The sequence below is a fragment of the Raphanus sativus genome, chromosome 6, assembly GCF_000801105.2.
Source record: "Raphanus sativus cultivar WK10039 chromosome 6, ASM80110v3, whole genome shotgun sequence".
NCBI lineage: Eukaryota > Viridiplantae > Streptophyta > Magnoliopsida > Brassicales > Brassicaceae > Raphanus > Raphanus sativus.
In genome coordinates, this window is record NC_079516.1 from 18187491 (window position 1) to 18200000 (window position 12510).

General features: G+C 34.3%; 4 protein-coding genes and 1 non-coding gene across 6 annotated transcripts; 2 read left to right on the forward strand and 3 right to left on the reverse strand.

Annotated features, from left to right (window-relative positions):
• Positions 1-271: 271 nt before the first annotated feature.
• On the forward strand, positions 272-1325 carry LOC108806143 (ubiquinone biosynthesis protein COQ4 homolog, mitochondrial). The gene is made up of 2 exons (XM_018578178.2): positions 272-532; positions 684-1325. The coding sequence occupies exons 1-2, from the start codon at positions 347-349 to the stop codon at positions 1176-1178; spliced, it is 681 nt and encodes a 226-aa protein (XP_018433680.1). The 5' UTR covers positions 272-346; the 3' UTR covers positions 1179-1325.
• On the reverse strand, positions 1239-2344 carry LOC108806144 (protein SPIRAL1). The gene is made up of 3 exons (XM_018578179.2): positions 2188-2344; positions 1590-1872; positions 1239-1506 (listed from the first exon to the last, which is right to left on the reverse strand). Exons 2-3 carry the CDS (start codon positions 1842-1844, stop codon positions 1429-1431), a joined length of 333 nt encoding a protein of 110 aa, XP_018433681.1. The 5' UTR covers positions 1845-1872; positions 2188-2344; the 3' UTR covers positions 1239-1428.
• Positions 2345-2905: 561 nt separating this feature from the next.
• TRNAT-CGU (transfer RNA threonine (anticodon CGU)) lies at positions 2906-2977 on the forward strand. The gene has a single exon. It is a non-coding gene; the product is annotated as a tRNA-Thr (tRNA).
• Positions 2978-4405: 1428 nt separating this feature from the next.
• LOC108811527 (UDP-glycosyltransferase 73B3-like) lies at positions 4406-6376 on the reverse strand. Of its 2 annotated transcripts, none has more exons than XM_056988204.1 (2): positions 5782-6376; positions 4406-4784 (listed from the first exon to the last, which is right to left on the reverse strand). In XM_056988204.1, the coding sequence occupies exons 1-2, from the start codon at positions 6349-6351 to the stop codon at positions 4539-4541; spliced, it is 816 nt and encodes a 271-aa protein (XP_056844184.1). In that variant the 5' UTR covers positions 6352-6376; the 3' UTR covers positions 4406-4538. The 2 variants fall into 2 exon arrangements, with proteins under 2 accessions (XP_056844184.1, XP_056844183.1); XM_056988203.1 differs by having other exon boundaries at positions 4406-5002; positions 5370-6376.
• Positions 6377-10576: 4200 nt separating this feature from the next.
• On the reverse strand, positions 10577-12489 carry LOC108811525 (UDP-glucosyl transferase 73B2-like). The gene is made up of 2 exons (XM_018583580.2): positions 11456-12489; positions 10577-11203 (listed from the first exon to the last, which is right to left on the reverse strand). The coding sequence occupies exons 1-2, from the start codon at positions 12435-12437 to the stop codon at positions 10743-10745; spliced, it is 1443 nt and encodes a 480-aa protein (XP_018439082.1). The 5' UTR covers positions 12438-12489; the 3' UTR covers positions 10577-10742.
• Between the last annotated feature and the right edge of the window lie 21 nt (positions 12490-12510).

Here is a 12510-nt window from a genome sequence, read left to right on the forward strand (position 1 = left end):
GGATTTAAAATTGTATACCCAAAATGATCTGGAATCAGTCAGAACCGAAGAGAATCCGAACCGAAATTCAATCGAATACTATTTGCATACATTTTCTAAATAACCAAAATATTCAAAATCGAACGGGTCTTATCGGGAACCGATCCGAGTACCCGCAGCCCTAGAGTGAATTATGTTATGGGCCTTGCTAACAACGATGTTAAAAACTTGAACTGAGAGGATTCAAAAGCCCAATACGAATCGTAATAAAAGAAAAGTCTACGAACGGTCTGAAATATCGAATTTGGTCTGAATATTAAAGCGCTCCACTGCTCGTTAACCGGTGGGTGGAGAATCTCTACGAACGATGACGATCGAAAGAGCTCGAGTCCCGTTGAGCCGGTGGCAACAAGCGGCGGTGGCGATGGGATCCGCCGTCGGTGCGTTGGTCGATCCTCGTAGAGCCGATCTGATCGCCGCTCTCGGCGAAACCACCGGGAAACCAGCTTTCGAAATGGTTCTTGAGAGGATGAAGAAGTGTCCTGAGGGAAGAGTGAGTTCTTAAAGTCTCTCCCTTTCTCTTATAATATCATTGGTTCTGTTATAGAGAGTGAGTCAATGTTCAATTGCTACAACTACAAGAGAGTTTGCTTATGACTGTTTTGATGCTTTCTTTGGTTTGATTCTTGTGAGGTCTCTTTCAGGCTATATTGCTGGAGCGTCCTCGTGTAGTGTCAGAGCAAGTAAGCCACGCTTGGGATCTACCAGACAACACGTTTGGAGCTGCTTACGCAAAGTTCATGGGATCTAGAAACTTCTCACCAGACGATCGTCCGCCTGTGAGATTCATGGAGACTGATGAGTTGGCTTACGTAGCGACGCGGGCACGTGAAGTTCATGACTTGTGGCACACGCTCTTCGGCCTACCTACGAATCTTATGGGTGAGTCGGCTCTGAAAGTTATAGAGTTTGAGCAGATGTATCTTCCGATGTGTATGCTCTCTGTGATTGGAGGCACCGTGAGGTTTAACGAGAAGCAGAGGTCGATGTTCTTTAGGCATTACCTTCCTTGGGCTGTGAGAGCAGGAAGACAGTGTACAGACCTCATGTGTGTGTACTATGAGAGGCACTTTAGTGAAGACTTGGAGCAAGTCCGGAGAAAATGGGGGATCATCCCTGCTCCTCAACATCCCAAATAATATGATACTGGTTGCAATGTAATTGGTTGTAGAATCTATTCGATTCGAGTCATAAATAAGTTGTTATTTTAGTTGAACTTGCATTGGATGTTTATGACTCAAATGATTTGAACATGATTCAGCAGATTATTACAGGTTGACAAGAAACTGACTTGTTTATCATTTAAAGGCTCGCATCAAACAGTTTTATAGTGAAAGAGAGACACAATGGATACGCATTTGCATTAGGCAGAATGTTTTTGGTTTCTGTTTACTTGCCACCAGTGAAGAGATAATCCAGAGACGATCCACCTCCAGGAGCTGCATGAACTTTGGTGGAAGGACGGTCCTGCAGAGAGAGAGAGAGAGAGAGAGAGCGTTACAATGTTGTCTTAGAGAGAGAATATTGAGGACACAAAATGAGAAACATACAGTGAGGAAGTTTCCGGTGTTCTGTCCTTCAGAGCGGGCATAGTTGTTAACAGGAGTTTTGATACCAGCAGGGATCTGCTTGTTGAGCTCAGCTGGCTCAACAGTAGTTGCAGCGGTAGCGAGTGCGGTTGCTGCAGTCACAGCTGCCGGAGCTGGTGCAGCAGGAGGAGCTGGAGCAGGCTTAGGAGCAGGAGGAGCACCAAAGAGATAGTTGAGTGAGCTCTGACCTCCACCACAGCTGTTCCCACGACCCATTTGTATAAAGTCAAATACTTTTAGAAACCTATCAACAAATCCAAAGATGAAAGATTCAGTTCAAATCATAGAAAATACATTCTTTGGAACATACAATGATATACTCCAAGAAGATAAGCACAGAGGCTAATACAATTTTGGAAGAATCTGAGGAGAAATGTTGAATCAAATTAGATCTAAAACCAAATCAACATTCTTAAGTTCTTGAATCTACAGAATCCTTAGAGATCGAAACTCTTAAAACTTAGGGGTCACCATAATCCAAAGCGTAATCGAGAAATCAAAACAGAGGAATCTACCAGAGAAAACGAAGCAATCAATCTTGAAGAATTGAGAAGCAAACCTTTTGGGGTGGAATTGGCGGATCGGATAAACGGACGGAGAAGAAGAAGCAAACGCTGACTCAGTGTAACTGACTACTGAGTCATGAGCGAGGCAGTGTACTTATTATATAAGCTCAAACCGGTTTTTCTGCTGTCTGGGTTGTTCCGGTTCAATTGATCGGTTCTTTGGTTAACAATCGATTTAAAATGTTAGATCTCTATATACTAAAAAAAAATATTAACAGGCTTCATCGAACTAATCTAAATTCAAGAGGAGGATTTGTCAAAACCGGTGAATTTTAAGAAATTTGAGATTGATTGTTTTGGTAATTGGAGCGGAACACAAAGCTAAATGGATTCAACATCAGTTAAACAAAAACACCAGTGGTGTAATTATTGGTGCTTTTCACCAGATTCGATGACGGTGACGGTATTAATAGTGAGTGATGTTTTTATGGTGGGCCATTGTTATATAATGGCCAGTCTTATCAATGTTCGAATCTTATCATTATCATTTATTTATTTGACCTTTGAAAGATTCATGTAGCAGCAGGAGCTAATAGTTCATCCATGTTTAGTGTGGTTCAAGTAATAATTTCCCAGTAGCAAGCAACTTTAAAGTTTAAACTTATTAGTGACAACCCTAAACTGAATACATTGGAGGGATTCAGTCAAGTTGCTTCGGTGTGTAATTGTAACATAGCACTTTTAGCTATTATTCCAGTTATATATCAAATTGCCTACGTAGCATAGTGGTATTGCGTTCGCTTCGTAAGCGAAAGGTCGTGAGTTCGATCCTCATCGTGGGCTTTTTTTGATCTATCTTTTTCCCTCTGACGTGTGTGAATAAGCTATTTTTGGTTGGAACATTCTATTCTCTGTGTGAACTGGAGTTCTCTCAATTGATAAAGGCTTGTGGTAGATTTCTTTTAGTAATGGTTGTTGCGTATGACTCTGTTTCTATTACTACTTCACTTTTGATTAATAATGCTTGTGATTGTAATAAAAGACTGGTTTCTGATTGCATTATGCATAAAGATGACACCTGAATCAAACGCTCCATCAATCATCAGTGTATCCAAACATTGTAGAAATGTGTTCGCGCGTTCAGACATAACATACCAACTTTTATGAAACAAACTCGAGTTTTTGTTCTTCCTTCCACTTTTAGCTCTTTGACTGAGAATCTGAGTTTAGAGTTACCTGAAAAATAAAATCTGTGATTTTTTTCTAAGACAAGTCAACCTTGCTCTCTCACTAACCTAGACCATTTGATTCACTTAACTAACCGGAACAACTTGTTAAGCATGCCCAATTTGGATTCCTTTTAACTAGTTAACTCACTGGTTAAGACGGTCAACTTATCCTAGGACCATCAAACCAAATTGAATAACAAGAACATGAAATACATGAAGTATAACACCAAGGACATGGAGGAAAACATGAGAACCACCTACACATTGTTGAATGCTTCTGATTTCCTACTTCTACCGCTTGTGTGTCTTGTGATTGCTTAAAAGAAAACAAAGCAAATAGTTTAAAAATTGAACTGTTTACAAGTATTAGAAGCATTGTTTCAGATGAATTGTTTTTCACCATAACTCATGCTCGTTTTAAACATAAGAGAGATATAAGGATTAGCTATTATATTGAAATGGTTGGAAGCAATTTCAACTGTTGGATTTCAAGATATCTATGAATCATGTTCAATCATAATAATACTTAGAACTCCTAATAATTTTGTTATGCTATTGTTTCTTATGTTGAAAACTCTTTGAATATTAGAGTAGCTAGCTTGAACATTTTGGGTCCACTGAATATTAAAGTGAGATGAGACGAAATCTTAATAGGCCACACTATTTATGTATCACACCAATCCCAGTTCACATATGATGGGAGATTCTTAACAGGAATTTGTGTATTAGTATTATGAGCTAAACCCTTCACATGTCTTTGGTATCTCGACTTCTCTTATCTGTTTTTGTTTGTTTCTTACCTCTTTGGAAGTTAATCTCCTGTGATATGGTATATATTTGAAAGCAAGCTCCATCTAATAGATTGACGCCTCAAATTTTTTTTAACAGTGGCTTGATAATCATTTGTCTTTTTTTGGATAGAAAATGATTTGTTAAACTTTGTTCGGTTGGAAAGTTTGGCTGAACTGCTTATAAAGAACCGATATTTGGGGGAGCTTATTACATTCGAAAGTTGAAAATCTATTCTTAACAACTACACACATCAACAGGTCAAGAAAGGACAGAATCTTAAATTGAGATGGGATCAAACTGAATAGTCCACACCCTTTATGTATCACACCAATCCCATTTCACATATGATATGAGATTCTTAATAGAAATCTTATGTATTAGTATTATGAGCTAAACTCTTCTATGAAGCTGTTTAGATCATTAAAAGAAGAGCCTCCTTCTTCCACAGCGGCGTTAGCATTTTCTGCCAGATTCTTTGCCCGTTTCCGCCTCTCCTCTGCCTCTTCCCCAGCCAACACCTCCCTCACCGCCTTATCTACTGTCTCTCGGCTAATGCGATCTCCCAAACCCTTCACCTCCCTTTTCGCTTCCACGGTCACTCCCGTTCTAAGAACTTGTGTAACCAGTTTCTCGTTGTAGAATTGCTCCGCTCCAACTGGCCAAGTCACCATCGGTACCCCAGCAGCCACTCCTTCAAGAAGCGAGTTCCAGCCGCAATGTGTCACGAACCCACCAGTTGCTTGGTGGTCAAGTATCAGCACCTGTGGTGCCCATCCTCTAATTATCATCCCTCTCCCTTTAGTCCTCTCCTCCATCCCTTCTGGTAGCCATTCCTCATTGTCACCTGCTCAAACAAAACCATTCCTCATTGTCTCCTATTCAAACAAAATCTTGTTACACACTAAAAACAGAGAACACAAGCAAATTAAAGTACTCTCTCCTTTTTAATAGGTAAGATGACCTAGAGAAAAAAATAATTTTAGAGATATTTTTATATTTTGTAATATAAAATGTTTTTACATATTTAGGAAATTTTTGTTTTATCAAAAAATGTATAACCAATTATATTTTATTTGTTATTAAATAAATTTATTTTAAATTATATTTTTGATAAAAAGGTCAAAAAGTAAAAAATTTAATACATGTGTATTGAAATAAAATCATACAAATAAAGAGAATAATATAATTGTAAAGGGTGAGAATGTTTCAGATACCTTTGTTTTTCCTAACAACCCAGATGAAGTTTTTGCTAGAAGCTTCTAAACCTGCAGCGATCTCTATCAGCTGCTCGTTCTTGAAGTTAGCCACGCTCCCAAATGACACGTAAACGACTGAGTTCGGTTCCTTGGAGTCAAGCCATTTGAGGCATTCAACCTCATCAACGCTGGCTTTCTTACCTCTCTCAGCCTTCTCCTCAAATCCTCTGTTTAGAACAGAGAGCGGACCGATATTCCACGCTCTCTTCGCTACAACGCTCTTGTAAAAATCAGCGTAATCAGGTTCAAGCTCGTAGAAACTGTTCACAACAACACCTGAGCTCTTCACTTCCGATTCTGTAACCTCCATCATGAACTTCCCAATCTCGGTTCCTTCGTCGCGGTCGTTGATCTGTTCTTGAGTCATTACTATGTTCCCAGGGAGATCAGGGATAACAAATGGCTCACAATTCGAAGCTACTCTCTTGTGTGGTTTATGCAACTTGATGCAGTACTCGAAGCATAAGGGAAAGTAGCCAAAGCCGTGGAACACAACTCTTGGCACGTTGAACTTCTCAGCAGCTTTAGTAGCCCACGGGAAGAACATATCGGCGATAAGACAATCTGGTCGAGTTGTCTCCAGGAGCTTCTCAAGCTGGTCTTTGAAAAAACTTGTCGACAAAAAGAACTTAAGGATCATGACCTCCCTATCATCGTTATTGTTTAAGGTCAAGAAATCAAGATTTTCGCATCCTTCTGGTAACCCGAGCTGCACGCAAGGAAAGTCCAAGATTTGGATCTCCATTTCAAGACTCGGGTTCAGGTTCTTGAATGTGTCAATGTGTTTCTGAAGGATCTTGGAGTTGAGAGGCGTGGTGACAATTGTGGATTTAGCTCCTCTGCTGGATAAAAGGTTAGCCATGTCTAGAGTTGGTATCATGTGACCATGGCCCATGAAAGGGAAGAACATAACATGAAACCTCTGAGGATTACTACCCATGTTTTGACTTTGGTCGAAAAGAAAATGAAAATGATTTTTTAAGCTCGTAGAGAAGTTATGTTTCTTTGTTGTGGTGAATGATTATAGGAGTTAATTCATGTCTCTATTTATATTTAACATTCGGAACCTAGAAATCATTCTAGGTAATGGATTCTGACGTCTTAGCATACCTCACTTGTTTTGGCTTCTTAGTTTTCTACTCCTTTTGTTAACTTGTCATAGTTGTCCGAATCTATGATATTGTAACTATCTTCAGTTATGTTATCACATCGCCCATGAAGTCTTCTTAATCATGGCAATACATATCATTTTGGAAAAAATTATTTAAGAGAAATACATTTAAATAGCACTAAATCATGAAAAAGTTAACTACAAGGGAAAAAATTCTTAAAATAGCATTAAATTAAAAAGTTTAAAATATTTTTTATTTCATTTTTGGGTTGAGTGATTATAATTTAAGATCTTATCTAACATTAAATGAGTTTTTGTATTTATATAGTAATATTAAATTAAAAAGTTTAAATTAATGTGTGAATTTTAAAATAGCATTAACTTAAAAAGACTAAAATATATTTTATTTTTTATTTGCACTTGGGTTTAATGATTATAATTTAAGATCTTATCTAGCATTAAATTATCTTTTGTATTTATATAATAATATTAGATTAAAATACCAATAAATTGAACATTTTATATATATTTTATATTTATTCGCATTTTGGGTTGAGTGATTATAATTTAAGATCTAGCATTAAATGAGCTTTTGTATTTTCATAGTAATATTTTATATTAATGTGATTTTTAAAATAGCAATAAATTAAAAGTTTGTGAATATAATTTTTTATTTACATTTGGTTTACTGGTTATAATTTAATATCTTATCTAGCATTAAATGAGTTTTTTTATTTATATAATAATATTAAATTTAAGATCTTAAATAGCATTAAATTTAAAATTTGAGGTTAATGTCTGATTTTTGGACCATATCTTAAACAGTTGATTAAATGAGTTTTGTATTTATATAATAATATCTTAACAATACATTTCAACTTAGATTTATATGTACTATCTTAAAAAATACAATAATAAAGATTTTGTTTCTATGTTTGTTAACAAAACTACCATTTAATTTAGAACTAAATTTTGGATCTTTATTAATATTATAGATTATCCATTTTATAATGAAACAACTTTATATTATGGAAATAATACATCAGATTCTTATATTCACATTTAAAGATTTAAAATTATTTGTCGATTCTTATAATTATTATAATTCAATATGACTCTTGCATATAAAAGCCTAAAGTTATATTATTATGTTTTAAATTTCAATGCGAGATGATAAATTTTATTTTACCTTAAATTAAGAAATTCACATCTTATCTAGTCATTAATATAAAACATACATTACAAGAAGCATAATTTCTCATCTATATTACGTATGTTTCATACTTTCATTTCATATGTTGGTGTCTATTTCATTTTTAACTCTAGTTATATTAATTATTAGATGAAAATATTGAGTATAAACATACTAAACTGAGACAATTAAGTATAATATTCTAAAATTAAATTTACAAATAATAACATAAGGGGAAATTTGGAGCCATGTCCATAGTAGAAATAAAATTAAAGGAATACACATAGGCAACACCATGGCTACGATATTCTGCATAATTTGTGTAGTATTAAATTTTCTGCCCCTGGTTAATCACAAAGCTTGATTAATTTGTTTCTCTTTCCCTTGTGCTTTTATTTGATCTATGGAGTTTTAATTAATTGGATTTAGTTAAGTATATAGTAATAGAAAAACATATATTCTTTTACATATGCTATATTTTAAATTTTTTCAAACGGACATAAACTCTTTTCTTAAAAATGTATAAATTAACAATTGGAATGTTATATTCTATATTACTTTTATAGAATATCTAATTTTTACAACAAAATTCATATATTTATGATAAATCTACGGTTTTATTGTGAAAACATTGGTTTGTGAAAAAATTTAGTTAACATTTGATTCTTACAATATTTTTCAAGGATATACAGTTTTTCTTTTATATTTATTAATATATTAATACTATGAATTTAATGTTCTATACTATCTATTTAACAGATATAATATAGTGTATTTTGTCATTTAAACATTATCATTCACACACACGCAAACCTACATGAAGAATATAGTCAAATTTGTGGGTAAAATATCCAATCAAATGATTGTTTACTATAGTATGACTATATTTTTATTCTTTAGTTTCTTATGAATATAGAGAAAAATGACCCTAAAATAAGTGTGTGTAATATTAATTCATTTGTTTGAGAAAATATTTTGATTGGTGAATCTTAGCCTGAAAAATAATATTTCTAACATTCAAATCTGTGATTTTTATTATGTTTCAAAAATGTCAAAATATAATCCTATATCAAAAGAACATTCTAGATAGAAAATAGTATTATTTTAAAAATAATATTTTAAAAGATAGATTACAATTAACCAAACTATGTGCAAAGTTTAATATAACACTGAATATCTTAGTTAGATATTATTTTGTTTGTTATTATGAGGCATCATGTTAAAAGAATATTTTAGAATCTAGATTACAATATCCAACTGAAAATAGTCAAACACAAATGATTAAATTATATTCCAGAAAATTGAATTGCAATCCTTTTCTCAAATAAATGTTATACTTTTTTCTTACAACAAAGCGAGAGAATCTAAAAAAAAATTTAAAAAGAAATCTATTAACACAGAATATATGGTTAGATCTTTAACATTAGATTAGTTTATGTTTGGTTTATAAAATTTTAATATTTTAGAAAACAATATATTTAAATATTTTTAAAACTATATAGTAAGATTTCATTAGATTTTAATTTTAGAAATATATATATATATATATATATATATATATATATATATATATATATGAATATCTTTTTATTTATTTTAGTTTTGAAATATCTAAATACTAAGTTGAATAATTCAGTTGTTAAGTGACATGTTAGGGTGTAGAGTTAATTTAAGATTACAAATTTGATAATATCATACGTTAGACCAAATTTAGTTCCACATAGTGCTTATAGTATATCACCTAATCTATACTGAATGTGTATCCGGATATCTGAAATATAGTTTATATACTTAAAATATTAAACTGTATTTAGTTTTAAAACTATCAAATATTCCAAAATATTACTTATAAATTAAACTATCCGAAAGAACTGGATTAATTAAATATTTTTATCAAAAATAATTAACTAAAAAAAATTACTTGAAATTTTTTTATTTTAAATGTTTAAACTTAACCGAACTATCCATTGTGTTATCCGAAAAAATCAAAATTTAAAATTGGTACTTTTACTCGAATTATCTGAAATTACACGAAAATCAGAACCGAACTAGAAACTAATTGGACCCAAGATTTTATCGTATATTATTTAGTTCCTAATATTGTTATTTGTACCGAACCAAAATCAAAATACCGAACAAAACCAAATCTAATTTTGTGAATTACTGAAAGATTCATAAATCTTTATAACTGAAAAATGCAAACTGAATCGAAAACCGAATGGGAATGCATATAAGCTGAAAATGAAAAAAAAAAGGAACCAGAAATTATCACCAACAACTGATTTTATAAAATGAAAAATACATGTGAACATCAAACTCTAGTTTAGTATTAAGGGATGAAGGTGAGATTAGGATTTAGGAATTAGAGTAATTTAGTGATTTACTTGTCAAATGTGTGCTATTTTGGGATTTTTTTTATCATTGAGTGCTATGTTTTGGATAAACTTTAAAAATGTGCTATTTTGTAAATTTGCCCCTTTTTAGTGCACTGGTCTTTACATTAGAGAAACTGAATTAATTTGTGCATAGCAAGTGAGGGAATGGTCCATCAGTGAACTCCATAAGAAGTAAACTGATGTTAACATCATGTTGGTAAAGTTTTTATACGTATCTATGATGATGTAATAAGTGTTTTCTGGTTTCTAGCTTGAACATTTTAGATCCACACCTTTATGTATCACACCAATCCCAATTCACATAATGGGAGATGAATTTGTTTTTAATGTGTACTACTATCACAAGTCACAGCTTTGATTTTTATGAGATATGTCTAGTAATATCCAAAATACGATTTTGGCTATTCCTACTTTCCTAGTGGTCCATATGGCTAATTTAAATAAAGCTTCTCAATTCCATTACAGAACTTTGGTGATAGTATATCTTATTCTCACCCATCGATGTTTTCCAAAAGTTTAAGTTGAACATAGATTTATTTGAACATAGAACTGAATAAGTGAGACTTGGCCAAAGCTGAGTAGTCCACACCCTTTAAACATCACATGAATATAATAGATTCTTAACACAAATATTATGAGCTAAACTCTTCAATGAAGCTGTTTAGATCGTCAAAAGAAGACCCTCCTTCCTCCACAGCAACGTTAGCTTTCTCCCCCAGCTTCTTAGCCCGTCTACGCCTCTCCTCTGCCTCTTCCCCATCCAACACCTCCCTCACCGCTTTATCAACTTTCTCTCGGCTAATGTAATCTTCCAACCCCTTCACCTGCCTTTTCGCTCCCACGGTCACTCCCGTTCTGAGCACTTGCGTAACCAGTTTCTCGTTGTAGAACTGCTCAGCTCCAACGGGCCACGTCACCATCGGTACCCCAGCAGCCACTCCTTCAAGAAGCGAGTTCCAGCCACAATGTGTCACGAACCCACCGGTCGCTTGGTGGTCAAGTATAAGCACCTGTGGGGCCCATCCTCTAATTATCATCCCTCTCCCTTTAGTCCTCTCCTCCATCCCTTCTGGTAACCATTCTTCATTGTCACCTGTTCAGACACAATCTTGTTACACACTAGAAACAGAGCAACACAAGCAAACTTAAGTACTCCCTCCGTTTTAATAAGTAAAATGATATAGAGATAAAAAATGATTTAGATTTTTTGTACTTTTATAATATAAGATGTTACGCATATTTAGATAATTTTTTTAAAAACTAATTTATATTTTATTTATAACTAAATAAGTTGATTTTAAATTATATTTAAATTATACTTTAAAAATGAAAATTTTTTGAGTACCTTTGTTTTTCCTAACAACCCAGATGAAGTTTTTGCCAGAAGCTTCTAAACCTGCAGCGATCTCTATCAACTGCTGGTTCTTGAAGTTAGCCACGCTCCCAAATGAAACGTAAACGACTGAGTTCTGTTCCTTGGAGTCAAGCCATTTGAGGCATTCAACCTCATCAACACTCGCTTTCTTACCTCTTTCAGCCTTCTCCTCAAATCCTCTGTTTAGAACAGAGAGCGGACCGATATTCCACGCTCTCTTCGCTACAACGCTCTTGTAAAAATCAGCGTAATCAGGTTCAAGCTCGTAAAAGCTGTTCACAACAACACCTGAGCTCTTCATTCCCGATTCTTTAACCTCGACCATAAACTTCCCCATCTCGGTTCCTTCGTCGCGGTCGTTGATCTGTTCTTGAGTTATCACTATGTTCCCAGGGAGATCAGGGATAACAAATGGCTCACAGCTAGAAGCTACTCTCTTGTGTGGTTTATGCAACTTGATGCAGTGAGCAAAGCATAAGGGGAAGTAGCCAAAGCCGTGGAACACAAGTCTTGGCACGTTGAACTTCTCAGCAGCTTGAGTAGCCCATGGGAAGAACATGTCGGCGATAAGACAATTTGGTCGCATTGTCTCCAGAAGCTTCTCAAGCTGGTCTTTGAAAAACCTTGTCGACAAAAAGAAATTAAGGATCATGTCTTCTCTATCATCATTGTTGTTTGAGGTTAAGAAATCAGCATTTTCGCATCCTTCTGGTAACCCTAGCTGCACGCAAGGAAAGTCCAAGATTTGGATCTCCATTTCAAGACTAGGGTTCAGGTTCTTGAATGTGTCGATGCGTTTTTGGAGGATCTTGGAGTTGAGAGTTGTGGTGAGGATTGTGGATTTAGCTCCTCTGCTTGAGAAAAGCTTAGCCATGTCTAGAGTTGGTATCATGTGACCATGAGCCATGAAAGGGAAGAACATAACATGAAACCTCTGAGCATTACTACCCATGTTTTGACTTTGGTTATGAAAATGATTCTAAAGCTCGTAGAAGTAATTTTTCTTTGTTGTGTTGAATGGTTGT